Source organism: Lygodium microphyllum, chromosome 17 (genome assembly GCF_053477565.2).
Source record: "Lygodium microphyllum isolate KBCC chromosome 17, Lygodium_microphyllum_v1.1.10, whole genome shotgun sequence".
Classification (NCBI taxonomy): Eukaryota; Viridiplantae; Streptophyta; class Polypodiopsida; order Schizaeales; family Lygodiaceae; genus Lygodium; species Lygodium microphyllum.
The window spans coordinates 88717196-88732510 of NC_141151.1; the positions used below are offsets into that span (position 1 = coordinate 88717196).

The 15315-nt window shown below is 44.0% G+C and overlaps 1 protein-coding gene across 1 annotated transcript in view; it reads right to left on the reverse strand.

Annotated features, from left to right (window-relative positions):
- Window positions 1-2230: 2230 nt before the first annotated feature.
- The window catches only part of LOC148022125 (protein CLT2, chloroplastic-like), a 44687-nt gene continuing 31602 nt past the window's right edge, over window positions 2231-15315 (reverse strand). The window contains exons 7-10 of the mRNA XM_087697769.1: window positions 3417-3467; window positions 3221-3344; window positions 2976-3101; window positions 2231-2762 (exon numbers count right to left, since the gene is read on the reverse strand). Of these exons, the coding sequence (XP_087553895.1) occupies window positions 2587-2762; window positions 2976-3101; window positions 3221-3344; window positions 3417-3467 (477 nt within the window). The 3' untranslated portion in view covers window positions 2231-2586. The remainder of the gene's footprint in view (window positions 2763-2975; window positions 3102-3220; window positions 3345-3416; window positions 3468-15315) is intronic.

Below are 15315 nucleotides of genomic sequence, written 5' to 3' on the forward strand. Positions count from 1 at the left end.
CTAAGGATCTCAACGACTTTGCCAACCAAAGTAGGAATTCATAGAGTTTCTTCCAGCTTATGAAAATGAGAGACCTATCAAACTCCTCCCAAACTGTCTTAAGATGTCCAAACCCACTCAATGGAGGCCTCTGACCAAGCTCAATGTATGCTATAAGTTTGTGGTCAATGCCTTAGCTTTTTGAGTTAGGTTTATTCTTTCTAATTTTCTTCATGCAGACCAATATGGTACATGGATGAAAAAATCCACAATGCCATCCTCGATCTTTTTGTCTCTATGGAGTATGCTATCGAGAGAAATGGGCAGTGTACTGATAAACACAAAAAAGGCCTGCCTATCCCCAGCAGGTCTCAATTTTAAACAACTTTTCATGGATGATAACTCCAATGTCCTGTGGGCTGATAAACTGTTCCTATAAACTTCCTCTCCATCTAACACCAGTTTGACTTCATTTCTGGCTCTAAGATTAGGAATGCTACAACTGAACGACTATACTTGGGGTTGGCTGATCCCCTTTCATGTAGCCAACAACTTGGATCTAAAGTCATTGCAGCAGGTAATGGATCTAGATATTTGTGATTCCCATTGGATTGGGTGATATCCCAATTGAAGTGGGATATCCCCAAGTCAGAAGTATTACTAGTTAACTTCCAAATTGGAAAGTAAACTAAAAAGCTACATTGGAATGGGTGATATCCGCATTGAAGTAGGGATATCCCCAAATCAGAAGTATTACTAGTTAGCTTCCAAATTGGAAAGTAAGCTAAAAATCTAAACTCCTTACCTCTCAGTTTTGGTAGGGAAACTAATTGCAGCAACTCCAAATTGGAGAAGGCTAGAAAGGTAAACTTCTTACCTCTCAGTTTTGGTGGGAGACTCATTGCAGCAACTCCTTGCCTTTCAGTTTTGGTGGGAAACTAATCGCACCAGCCAGGATATATTAGTTTCCCAGACAAGATAATACATCCTGTGATCATGTTTGTGGCAGCAGTCACCCCATTCTCAAAGGCACAGCTCTACCATGGTGCTGTCAATGAAGGCTTTCTCTTGCACCTTATCTGGTGATCGACACTCACCAACGAAGCCCCACTGATGTGTATCTAGAAAAGATGTTGTAATAAATGAGTAAGAAGATGGCTAGATATTTTGGACGGCAAAGCTAAAGAGTTTATGCCCAAGAACAAGATCATTCTCAAATTTAAGCTCTCAGGCTGACAAGGCGGAGTGGCTCAATCAGGGCTACAGAAACTTGAGTTTGGCCACCATCTAGCATGGTTGGTGCGGAAAATTTTTGAGGTGCTTAGTTAATCACAAAGGCAAGCCTGCATGCACACTTCAAAAGAGGGCTGACTCTCTGAAGGGCTCAGAGGATACATTCCTGAAACTAAATGACAGTTGGAAAGGCATCTTCCCACGTGCATCATGGCAAATTGGAAGGGCAGAATAACTAATGCCTGGGAGTCAACACCTTCTCTCAAGCTGAATTTGCCGCTGTGTAAGGTGGTACCAACAAGAACAAGATATCAAAGCTCAGGAGAGAGTGAGTACAATATCAACTCTGTTTTAGGCAGAGGGAATCTCTTTCCTGTCTTATGTGTCGCTCTGCTCTTTTGCAAGTCTCATTGCACTAATTCCAAAGGCATGCAAACTGCCCTTTTCTGGAGACGGGATCACTTGATGAGTTGTCCTTGAAGTTATGGAACATCATTAGAGCAGTCCTTTAAAAAAACACATGGACAGTAAGAATACAGTACAGAAAGAGAAACATCTTTGAGATTATAGTCTCCCTTTAACGTCTTTAGCAAAGATAGTCAGGTTTTTAAGATAGCCTTCAAGCTCCTCTCAAAGGGCTACCTGCAGGGGATTTGGCATGTTATGGCACATCCTGAGATGATGTAAGTTTCGTACTTAATATATATTCTTTCTTCTGCTTTTAAAAAAAAAGAGAGAACAGTGTTTCCATTTGGTATTATCATGAAGAGTTTATCAAACAAAGGACAAGCCCACAGTCTCAAACATTTTGTTTGATCCAGTATAATTGGGCCACAGGATGCATAGACAAATACATGGAGTCTATGCCATGGATGAGATGAATGAGACCTCTGGAAACTTTAATACAACCAACCACAGAAATGCAAAAAATGTCAACACATAGTAATACTGTTCCAGTTATAAGGAACACTCAACTACTGTCATGAGACCAATAGCTGCATGTTAAAGCATTTTGAGACCATATTACCTCCAGACAAACATATGACATGCAATCCAATGGCTGTTTGCTCGACAAGAAATCAACCCTTCTTCATTTTATTGCATATTCATGTTTTCATGAATCTATACACCTTGCAAACAGCAAGTTGATTATTGTAAAAAGAACCCCCTTGATTCTTGGGGACCACCAACTTCATTGAGGAACCAATGTCAATTCCTCAGATTCAAAATTGCTAATGGGAATGTGGACTACTAATGCAAGCTCTGGTATTTTCAAACCCTCAATCTTGATCAGTCCAGCTGTTTAATGGACTTCTTGCAATCAGAAGGGGGAGTTCGTAGAGAGTAACTCAATCACCGTGTCTCTTCGTATAATTATTTGCCACCCACATTGTATAATTCTTTACCACTCTTGGTGCAATTACAAGAGATATTGTAGAAAGCAAGTCCACTTAACAGAACTGCAGTTCCAATTAAGAATTGTGGATGCAGAGAAGCTGGAGCCCCAACATAGGGAAGGGGGAAAGTGAATATAAAAATGGAAAAAGGCACTGCAAATTTATCGTAAACGTGTTAGCCTCAAGTAACAAAATTTATTCCACCACAAATAAGCCTCAAAAAAATCAGAGATGACATATTTCGTGTTCTCACGGAATCATTGTCCTCACTAACTTTTTATGCTTTGCAAGTTCAAAAAATTTATCTAACAAGCAACATAGCTGGAACAAACTGACAGTAATTTCAGATAGGGTGACAGATTATACCTGCAAGAGTTGTGCAAAGAGAAGAAACAACAGCAGATGACCTTTTCAAGAGGGACAGAAGAGATATATTAAAACACAAGTTTACTATCACATAAAGAGCTGTCAAAGATGCCGCTCCAGCACATTCTGTAAACAAAGCAACAGTTTCAGTATGCTTTATCAGGCGTATCTCAGGATATTATGTCTGATTATAACCAATGACAGAAGATCATGGGAACAAATTTTGTGTGCAGCAAAGACTTGACCTGTGCCCATAGAGCCAACGTTGAATAAACAACCTGCTCCTTCAGTCAAATAACCTCGCAAATGGCTAAATGGGACTCCCCGCAATTGAGATAAAAAGGGAAGCATCAAAAGAACAAAAAGTGCCTACAAAGAAACTGAAAGTTAGCCTATGCATGCATTGACCAGATCAAACATGAAATGTTAAAGAAAAAATACCTGGAAGGCTGATCCAAAGGAGTTCACAACAAAGAGATCAACATTCCCACCCTGATCAGATATTCAAGATATCAGATGAAGCAAGATTAAAACAAACCAGCCACACAGATTTTATACCAAGAGTAAATTGACTCACTTAGAAGTACAACCAAAGATGCATAACGACATTAAGACCTTAAATCCCTTTTGTGGATAGTTTGCTTGAAAAGCCATTCACAAGCGACCAATAATGAGCAATTGCTCATGGTAGAAGGATGTATCCCCAATGGGAATTATTAGAATCTTTTTAATAGATTTGCATAGCATCAGCTGCTGGTCATATGAAAGAAATTGCTAGAACTAAGTGACGCTACAGAACTTTGCAATGCATGGGGCAAGATTAGAGATCAGCATGCAGGCATCATGCATGGCATGTAAAAAGCATGTAGAGCCCATCACACCTATCATTGGAAGCTTCGCTAGGATGTTCAGAGCTATGTGGACAGAAAAGAATTCTTCCTAGCACCATTGGAAAGTTGTGATGTATTACTTAGAATGCCTTGGAGTCATCACGTGTATGCAATGGTTAATACCCATGACAAAGTTGAACTCTTATCGTTAGTGCAAGGTGCAAGGTCCATTCATTGGATGTAAAGTCAAAAGGGGAATTAGTCCCTATTGTATCAACCTCAACTATTTCTAAAGTAATGAAAAATCAATCCTTCAACCTACTTGGTTTTTGCTAATGATAAAGATATAATGAACATGTTGGAAATGTGTATAAATTGGATAAGGATTGCATTTCATTTCTGAAAATGTATGTTGATTGCTTCTCTTAGTCACTTTCAAGGCAGCTACCATCTGAGCGGCTAGAAGATCGTGCTACAGATTTGATCCCCGCAAGTACCCCTTCTAATAAGCCACCATATAGGTTGAGTGTTGCCCAATATGAGGAGATTATGAGCCAAGCAAATGAGCTATTGGAAACAGGGCTGATTCCAGCCAGCTCGTCTCCTTACTATTCGCTAATGCTTTTGGTGCAAAAGAAGAATGGTTCATAGCACATGTGCATTGAGTACTGTGCATTGAATAAGATCACAATTAATGATGCCACAGGATGTACCAAAGACTGCTTTCAAGACATCTTTTGGACTTTTGAGTTACTTGACATGCCATTTGGGGGCGCTCATAAATGCTCCTATCACATTCAATCAAAAGATGGATAGAATCTTTAGACCACATAGAGCTTTTATGGAAACATGTTAGCAGTCATGTTTGTCATACACTGTCCTCTTCCACCTATTGTCCTCTTCCACCTATGAACCTCAATCTAAGTTAAATAGGGTCATTAGGAGCTTTGACATTTAATCTGTCGTGTTTTGACAAAGGAAGCAGATCTTTCTGGAGCATGCATTACAGTGCATTTCTTTTTTAGTCAAGTTTTAGTTGTGTTCACACTAAGGTTTAATACCAGCCCTGCATTTCTTTTTCAGTAAGACTGGATGGTATATTCACACCTGTTTCTTTTGTGGCGGTCAACTCATATTGTAGGTTACTGCATTTTCTCCATTATTTTATGCAGTCGGCTAGATTTTTGGCACTCCTACATAGTAGTCGGCTAGTTTTTCAGTTATTTGACTATATATAGCCTACCCCTTCAGTTGGCTGGTCGTTCATCCTCGCAAGTTTCAACACACTTGGACATACAAATACTCTTCTCCATCTTCCAATGTTGTCTACCATCATCAGCTTGATCCAATGCCCTCACGGAAGCCTTGGGCTGCATGTAGGGACTAATCAATCCTTCTTGTATTCAGCATTCTTTCAGAGTTCAATGTAGATTTTCTTCTTCCATTCTCTTCTTTCATTGTAGTCTTTCTCTTCCTTCTCTCTCTATGTTCATGTTTCCTCTTCCATGGACCATTGTACTCTCTCACATGGAATCATCGCCTAAGTTAGAATGCAATGGCTTCCACAAGAGGCAACCACATCTAGGTTGCTATTTGGAGTAAATCTGTCGCGAAGAACACAATTTCCCTACATTTTTCAAGCCCCTTCTAGGCAAGAGCACATCAACCAAATCGAGGACATGCGAAATGAGCTTGGATCCCTACGTGCACCATATCTTCACGGGGTATGGCAATGATCATTCTTACTCGTCTACCATCTCTCGAGTATGATGTTTTCTACACCAGTCTATTGACCTCTAGTGTATAGGAGACCTCTCTCTTGGAGGAGTTAGCGCTGCTTGTTTTGCAGCATAAAGAGTGGCTTAAGGAGATTGGAGCTAGTGGATCCAGCTCTATGAAAGCTTCTATTGCATATTGTGCAGAAAGATTATCAGAGATTGCATAACTTTCTTACTACCAAGTTATCTAAACAGCATATGAGATAGACGAACTTCCTCTCTCCGTTATACTTTTAGATTGTGCACATTGATGATAAGAAGAATTTAGCGGCTGATGTACTATCAAAAAAATCCTCTGATTTCAGCAATTACCATGGTTTATCACACTTAGTTGGATGCCATGAAATATCAATATGTTGTTGATTCAGATTTTGCCAATGAGCATAATTCTCTTTGTAGCAGCCACATGCATGAGCACTATGTGCTTAGAGATAGCTTTCTCATGATACATGGGCAATTATATGTCACAGAGCAATTGAGGCCAAAGGTGATGATTGAGAGTGATACTTCCCCATATGCAAGGCATAGAGGCACTAACACTACGGTGAAGGTCAGTTGGGTTTCACTCACGCTTACGCTCACAAAGGAGTGTCAATGATCCATAGTAGAATACTGGAGCACTTTTTACTCTCCGTACGAGAGGTTTTTTCCCCTAGCCACATTATTCTCTGTTTGTGCATTTATGTTACATAGTTTGGTCACTTACGGTACTTTACACAATTTCGAGTGTGAACGCACCTTAAGGCACTTACTCAACCCTAAGATCTAAGGGTTGTATTTTGTACTTTTCACAAACACATCTGGAAATTGCATCGTGTGTCAAGCTGTGTCTTCACTCTCACTCTCTCTCTCTCTCTACTGTTCACTATGTTTTCAGCTGAGAGCTGCCATCTCCATTTCTAACATTTGGTATCAAAGCTACAAGCTCGCTCGATCCAACTGAGCCTCTCGCCCTATCTAGTTCTGCACCAGCAAGTTCGCCACCTACACCTGCCGCTAGCAACTCCGCCACCTCAGAGCTCAACTGAGCTACCCCCTACGCCAATTGTCGCCACCTCGTCCAGCAACCCAACTGCAAGCTCGCCACCTTGTACCACCACTGTCACTTGGCAGCTATGCTGCCCGTGCCTTGGTCCAACCTCGCCATCCTCTGCCTGCAAAGGCCGTCATCTGTAGTGGTGCCCCTGGTCCAATCGCTGTCATCCCCTCATCTATCCAGCACCACATGCATGCACCTCTACAAAGTCCTCCAATCTCACAGCTTCAGCTCCGTCAGGTCCTGCTACTGCCACGCAGCTCCACCAAGCCGCCAACACTAGTCTAGTTAGTTCGAGCCTTCACTTGGCTCAACTTTCGCTCGCATTTCGGAGGTGACAGGTATATTTAATTATTTTATTCGAAAATCAGAGCTACAGTAAGTAGCCTTTTGCCTGAGAGGTACATTTCTACTCCAGGAGGAGCTTTTGGGCACAATTGCAGAAATTTCTTGGAATTCGGGTCAAAAAGTTTGGGGTTTTTTTATATTTGGAAAACACTGGCACATGTACTGAAGATTTAGTCTAAAATTGACTAAAATTATGCACTTTGGACAGCTAAATTTTGGGGCTTTTACATTTTTTGTGTTGTGCTGAGCATTGTTTGTGCATTGGATAGTGTGCTATTCACTGAAAGCTGTGGGAATTTCAGCACATTGGACAATTGTGATCAAGTGTGACACAGCTTTGCTAATTACAGCTTGGTATATGCTATAATTTCTGGAAATCTGCAAATTTCCAGATTGTTCCAACTTTGGTTCGTGCTCTCGTGCTTTTTGAAAGAGTGACATTTATCATGGCCAGTCAAGGACAGAGTGATGTATTCACCTATGTAACTAAAGAGGATAGATTGGATGGCAATACCTATTCTCTATGGTCCATGATGAAGAATGTGCTCATTGCTAAAAACTTTTGGGAGTATATTAGTGGTGAAGAAGTCCATCCTGGAGTTGTAGCCCCTGCAACTCCTCCCCAAGAAGGACATGGTTATCATCGATTGCATTGGCCATTCAGCGGTCCATAATCCCGCATATATGGTCTGCTACTTCTTCACGAGTAGCATGGCTCACACTTGAGCAAATGTTTGATGGTAAAAATGAGAGACGCATTTCTTTCTTGAAAAAGGAGTTTGAAAATGTGAAGATGGATGAAGGTGATGCCATGTTGGATCATCTTAATAAAATTCAGGACTTGCGTGAGCAGTTGATGAATGTATATGAGTATTATTCTGATGCATAGATGATCTCTACTACTTTGAATTCCTTGCCACCTTATTTGGCCTTTCACACGGCCTTGAATCTCACAATGAGGATTCCTCCATAGCCACTTACCTCTCTTCAGTTGATTAGTTTGCTACTAGAAAAAGAGCAAACAAGGAAGAACACTGGAGTGGATGTTGTAGCCTCTGAACAAGCTTTTATGGCAAGACAAAAGGGCAAGGGCAATTAGTCTAGAAATGCTCCGCAGAGTTCTGGAAGTTCGGGCACTTCACATAGCAACAAGAAGGGGGGCACGCAAGCCAAGAAAGGAAAGTGCCATTATCGTAAAAGGTCACGTCACAAAATGCAAGAAACGCATTGCCAAGGAGAAAAAGAAGTCTGGGATGTCTGTTTCTAATACACCTTCTACTACTACTATAGAGTCCATGTCTTTTGTTGTTGACTGTGACTAATAATTTTACACTTGCAGTTATCATTCTTCTTGGGCAGATAGAGCATCCAACTCTACAAAGAATGCTAGCACCTAGTTCTTTGACAGTGGTACTTCTAAGCACATTATATCCTGCAGGGATTTGTTTACCTTTGATATTGTAGCTCCTATTGGTAAATCTGTGCAATGTGCCAACAATGCATCTTATCCCGTTAGAGGTGTTGGAGAGATTGTCCTAAAAGCCATTGATGTTAGAGATCATTGCCTGGTCGGACTGCACAGTCCAGTCGGACTGCCACGTGGCAGTCCGACCTGCTGCCGTACAGTCGGCTGCAGCCGACTGCATATTTTATGCGCCCTGATTCTGGCTATTTATAGCCAAGTTTTCAGTCTTCTGCCCACACATTCTTCTGCTCGCAGATTACAGGCTGGTGGCTCGCGCAGATTCCGTCTCTGTTCGCAGATTTCACACAGGAGATAGTGCAGACTGCAGCGGACTTCGAGGTGAACAGCAGGTTGCATCGTTGAGGTGGAGACACGCAGTCTTTGTATACAGCAGATCTTCATCTTCCACTGTCTCTTTCTCTCTTCTCTCTCTGCGTTCTCTCTCTCTCAGTCCTACGCTTCCGCACCGCTGCACTCTGACATGGTATCAGAGCAGTGTTGAAGGGCTGACAGAGTGTAGAACTAACCTGAAGAGGAGTTTCTATCGCGACACAAGGCTGCGTTTTCAGCGTTTGAGGGCAGGCAGGAGGGCTGCACCTCGGAACAAGGCTGAAGCGAGCGTGGGCGCGCGGGAAAGGAGTCCAGGTGGTGGATTTGCTGCTGTTTACTGCTGTTTGACAAGGAGGAAGTTTGAGTTTTCAGCTTTCAAGTGTAGGTTTTGCTTTTTCATCGCCTCCGGCGGGTGAAGAAGTTTCGGGACGCGGAAGAGCCCTAGCAGGCTGCGTTTTCACAGTTAGAGGGGGTTGCTTTTGCATTTGTGAAGGCATTACAGGTAAAGATGTCTACAGAGATTGACTTGGAGTTCCAGACGATTATGGACCGGAAGGTGCCTGTCTTACCGGCTCTTCTCGCAGATCAGAAGCTCGATGGCGACAACTACCGCATCTGGCGTGTGATGATGTTGGCCATCCTCGAGTCCTACGATTTGGCGGAGCTTGTACAGGAGGAGATCGACCGGCCCTCGGTGAGAGATGAGTCTAAACTCTCTTCCGATGCTCGTGCGGAGTTGGCCAAGGCACAGTCTCACTGGGACAAACTGAATGCAAGGATTCGTTCCTCTCTTTTTCTGTCTTGTACTACAGCCGTGATAGCTCACATCAAGCACTTGACGGTGGCTCGGGAGATATGGCTAGAGCTTGATCAGATGTATAACCGGATGACCCTTATGAAGCGGGTTTCTTTGGAGGTACAAATACGAACCTTGTCCGTAAACAAGTCTTCTTCGTTGCGGGAGCACATCAACAAGCTTAGACAACTTCAGATGCAAGTTCAGAATGCGGGGAAGCCGATTTCCTCCGAAGACATGGCGATTACACTCTTGTCCCAGTTGCCGCCACAATTCGGTGCTTTCTACTCCGCCCTTATAGCTTCGGGGCGAGAGTCCACTCTTCGGTGGAAAGAGTTGGTTCCTATGGTCTTGGACCAAGAGGAACAACTAAAGGGATAGAATGCTTCCAAGTCGGAGGCACTGACAAGTCAAGCCTCTCAGAAAAAGGGGAAGGACCAAAAGAAGAAGAAGGGGGATAACAAGTCAAAGAAGGACAAGGACAAGGACAAAGAATCCACATGCCATATTTGTGGCAAGACTGGCCATTGGAAGAAGGATTGCCCTGACAAAGACAAGAAGGACACCAACAAGAAGGACACGAAGGATTCTGGAGCGGTGGCTGCACCCTCATCAACTGCATTTCTTCATCTAGCTATCATTGAGGACTCTACACCGAATGCTTCTGATGCTGCAATGACAGCTCCCCAGGCTCGAGAGTGGATCGTTGACAGTGGTGCCTCCCGGCACATGACTCCTTCATCAGATGGTGTTGCCCAGTTGCCACCCTCGCGTGGGCAAATTCTCATTGGAGATAGCTCTTCAGTGTCTATTGCACGACGGGGTGAGATGCAGCTTATTCCAGATGGACGTGGCGGTATCCATACCTCAGAGGTCTTGCATGTACTAGGTTTAGGATATCATCTTCTGTCAGTTCATAAGATTTGCTCCCTTGGACTTTTGGTGGAGTTTGTCAGTGATTCGGTGCGAGTCCTTGATCATGGGTCAAGGAAGGTTCTCTCATTCGGATATGAGGAGAACAGCATCTATAAATTGAAGTCTTCCACCACCCTCTCTACTCTTCTTCTTACCTCTCAGACACAGTCAGAGCTATGGCATGCTCGGTTTGGTCACCTCAACTATGATTATCTTCGGAGGGCGTCACGTGGACAGCTTGTTCGAGGGTTGCCGGATATAGTGGTGAGCCAGCAGCCATGCGTCTGCTGCATTCGTGGGAAGCAGCATAGATATGCCATTCCCCACAAAGCTTCGCGACGGTCTACTTCACCGATGGAACTTGTATCTACGGATCTTTGTGGCCCTATGAGGAACGAGTCCTTGAGAGGAAGCTCGTACTTCATGTTGATCGTAGATGACTACAGCAGGATGACATGGGCCTATTTCTTGGCATTGAAGTCAGAAGCTTTCTCCCACTTCAAGGATTAGCTTCTCTTTGAGGAGAACCGATCAGGCCGGAGATTGAAGACCTTGCAATCCGACAAGGGTGGTGAATTTGTTTCTAATGAGTTTGCTCGTTTTTGTGCAGATAAAGGTATTCACCAGGAGTTTGCTAATACCCACACTTCTCAAGAAAATGGCATTCTTGAACGGAAAAAACGCAGTGTGATCGAGATGGCGCGCACCATGATGGAGCACCAACAGACACCTCAGTTTCTGTGGGCCGAGGCTGTGGCTACTACAGTCCACATCCTTAACCGATCCCCCACTTCGGCCGTTGATGGGATGACACCTTTTGAGGCTTACTTTGGGACGAAGCCCGATGTTTCTTATTTTAGGGTCTTTGGGTGTGATGCCTATGTTCACATTCCCAAAGCTCACCGTGATAAATTTGAAGCAGCTTTCCGAAGACAGGTATTTGTTGGCTACAGCTCCCAGTCCCAAGGCTATCGACTGTATGATCCCGTCAAGCGGGATGTGTATACCAGTCGAGATGTACGGTTTGTGGAGGTTCCGGCCATAGCAGCGGGTGACGAGCATCCCGTTCTGGGAGATCCAGGGGAGAGTTGGGCTCCCGCGACAGTTCCTTTGGAGCCCACACCTTTTGATTCTGATTCTGTTTCCGACACAGAGTCTACTGTTCCACCGGTCACCCCCGAGGAGTTACCACCGGTGGATATCCCAGAGTCTTCAGCTAATGGAGAGAGACGAGGAGAGGTCCGGCCTCCTCCTCGTTGGGTCCGTGACACACTCCGTGATTCAGGGATCGAGGGGGTTCCTGAGGAGTGGGGACCGCAGGATGGTCCGCGGCGGTCACGGAGGCACCAGGCACATTCTACGGAGCTTGTTTGCTCTAACTATTGTTTGATGACCCGTGTTATGCAGGATCGAGAGCCCACCTCCGTGAAGGAGGCTTTGCAGTCCGCACCATGGAAGAACGCTATGAAAGCTGAGTTGGAGGCTATTGAGAGGAATGGCACTTGGTCACTCATGCCACGCCCCCCGAATAAAAAGGTGATTGGCGTCAAATGGGTCTTCAAGACCAAGTACCTTAGCGATGGTTCTTTGGACAAGCACAAGGCTCGCCTTGTTGCTAAAGGTTTTGCACAACGCCCAGGGATTGATTGTCATGACACTTTTGCCCCCACTGCTCGTATGGCAACTATTCGAGCTGTTCTTGCCTTAGCTGGCCATAGGAGATGGCCTGTCTACCAGTTGGATGTGAAGTGGGCCTTCCTCAATGGTGATCTGAAGGAGGAGATCTACGTAGAGCAGCCTCCTGGCTTTGGATCTTCAAATGGGAAAGTCTACAGGTTGAAGAAGGCCTTGTATGGCCTCAAGCAAGCTCGGCGTGCATGGAACGAGAAGATTGATTCGTTCCTTCAGTCACAGTTGGGATATCGGCGTTCTAAGGCCGATCCACAGCTTTATGTCCACACTTCCGAGGCTGGTTGTGTGCTTTTTGTGTTGTATGTTGATGATTTGATTGTCACAGGTCATCATGCACAGAAGGTCCAAGAGACGAAGGCTGCTCAGAGGATACTTCGGTATTTGCGGGGGACGTCTGATTTAGGGCCTCATTATCCTGCCAGCACAGGTGGTTTAGATCTTGTTCTTGCATGCTGGAGCGACTCGGATTGGGCCGGTGATGTGGACCACAGGCGGTCTACTACAGGTTACTGTTTTACCTTGGGTGCAGGTGTTATCTCATGGAGTAGCAAGAAGCAGCCCACGGTAGCCCTTTCGTCTACTGAGACGGAGTATCGGGCCACGTCTTCCACCACATGTGAGGCTGTGTGGCTTCGGAGATTGTTGGAGGAGCTTGGCTGCCCCCAGACTCGTCCTACTTTGCTGCAATGCGACAATGAGAGTTGCATTGCCTTGGCACGGAATCCTGTTTTTCATGCCCGGACGAAGCACGTAGAGATCCAGTACCACTTCATCAGAGGGAAGCTTCTGGATGAGACCATCACCGTGGAGTACTGCAAGACGGAGGACAATCTTGCAGATTTGTTTACGAAGGCACTTCCCCAGGCTCTACTTCGGAGACATTCTAGATCCCTCACGCTTCTGCCCCACCCAGGCTCTGAGAGGGGGTGTTAGAGATCATTGCCTGGTTGGACTGCACAGTCCAGTCGGACTGTACAATCGGACTGCCACGTGGCAATCCGACCTGCATATTTTATGCGCCCTGATTCTGGCTATTTATAGCCGAGTTTTCAGTCTTCTGCACACACATTCTTCTGCTCGCAGATTACAGGCTGGTGGCTCGCGCAGATTCCGTCTCTGTTCGCAAATTTCAGACAGGAGACAGTGCAGACTGCAGCGGACTTCGAGGTGAACAACAGGTTGCATCGTCGAGGTGGAGACACGCAGTCCAACACACTGCGCCCGTGTATATATCTACATATCTTTGTATACAGCACACTTTATACAGCAGATCTTCATCTTCCACTGTCTCTTTCTCTCTTCTCTCTCTCTGCGTTCTCTCTCTCTCAGTCCTACGCTTCCGCACCACTGCACTCTGACAATTGATGGCTCTACTCTCCATTTGTAGGATGCATTGTATGTGCCAAGGATAAAGAAAGCAATGCATGGCTTGGCATGGAGCCCATGTTGCACTGCCCTCCTTGTTGGCTCTAGTTTTCTTTTTAGTTGTTCCAACTTCTCTTCTCCTCTTCGGCTACGTGCATTCAATGCACTCAAGGAGGATGCGTGTTGCTGCTTTGGGAGGTATTCACTCTTGGAATGTGCCAACTTGTAGGCTAAATCTTTGATTCCATTTTCATTAGAGCAATCTCCTCCTCCCTTTTTCCTTAGATTATTATTTCATCACCTTCATTGATGACTTTACTCACTTTTTTTGGGTCTATTCATTGGTGAAAAAGTCAAGAGATGTATGATACATTTATGAATTTTATTACACTTGTGGAAAATCAATCTAGCTGTCAGATTAAAACGCTTCATTCAGACCAAGGGGAGGAATATACGTCTTCTTTGCTAAATAATTTTTTGAAGCAAAAAGGCATTGCCCATCAGTATACTATTGCATATACTCCACAGCAAAATGGAGTTGCAAAAACGAAGAATCCGTCACTCATGGAGATGGCCAGATGTATGCTGAGAGCTAAAATTTTGCCACATGGTTCTTGGATGGAAGCAGTTATGTATGCTTGTCACGTTTTGAACAGGAACCCTACCAAGGCATTGAAAAATGTCACGCCTTTTGAGGCTTGGAACAACCGTAAACTTTCACTTGGCAACTTTCATACTTTTGGGTGTCTTGCATATGCTCATATTTTCAAAGTATTGAGAAAAAAGTTGGACAAGAAGGCTGCCAAGTGCATATTTGTGGGATACAGCTGTGAGGGTACAGACTATATGGTCCTGTTTCTCAGAAAGTCTTTGTCAATAGGGATGTGATTTTTTATGAAAGATCAGAATTATCTCTTGCTGTTTTTGACACATATCAAGCTACAAATGATGTGTTTGAAGGGTTGTTGCCTATTTCTTTTGGTGATACAATTGGAGCTTCATTAAATAAACAAAATGTTCAACCAGCTGCTCCATTAAACAATGTAGAGATTCAACATATCGCAGATCTGAATATTCCGTAAGATGCTGAATTTGAGGTTCATCAGAGCACCCACATAATCAAGGGTTTAGATAAATGCCTAGATAGTACTTGCAAACTTTAAAAGACAATCATCTGGATGCTCCTCTTGCTGGTCATACTAGAAGACAGGCATGTCTGCATGATCATGCTAACACAATGGAGTTTGTTATGGAAGCACACACACTTGATGATGAGGAGCTTGATTGTTTTGAGGATGCACAATAGAGTGTGCATTGGAAGGCAGCAATGCAAGCTAAATTTGATTCTATCATGAAGAATCAAACATGGGACTTAGTGACATTGCCTGTTGGAAAGAAAGCCATTGGTACTAAATGGGTCTATAAGTTGAAAAGAAAAGGGGATGGATCCATTGATAAGTACACAGCCAAACTTGTGGCAAAAGACTATACGCAAAAGAAGGGCATTGATTATGAGGAGACATTTGCTCCTACGCCCAGTATAACTACCATTAGATTATGGTTGCTTTGGTTGCCCATTATGGTTGGATTGTGCGCCACCTTGATATTAAAACTACATTTTTACATAGGAAACTTCAAGAAGAAGCGTTTGTACAGCAGCCCATTGGTATTGCAGTTGAAGGATCCGAACACTTGGTATGCAAGCTGAAAAAGGCTTTGTATGGTTTGAAGCAAGCTCCACAAGCTTGGTATGCAAAAATTGATGTCTTTTTACTCAGTCAAGGG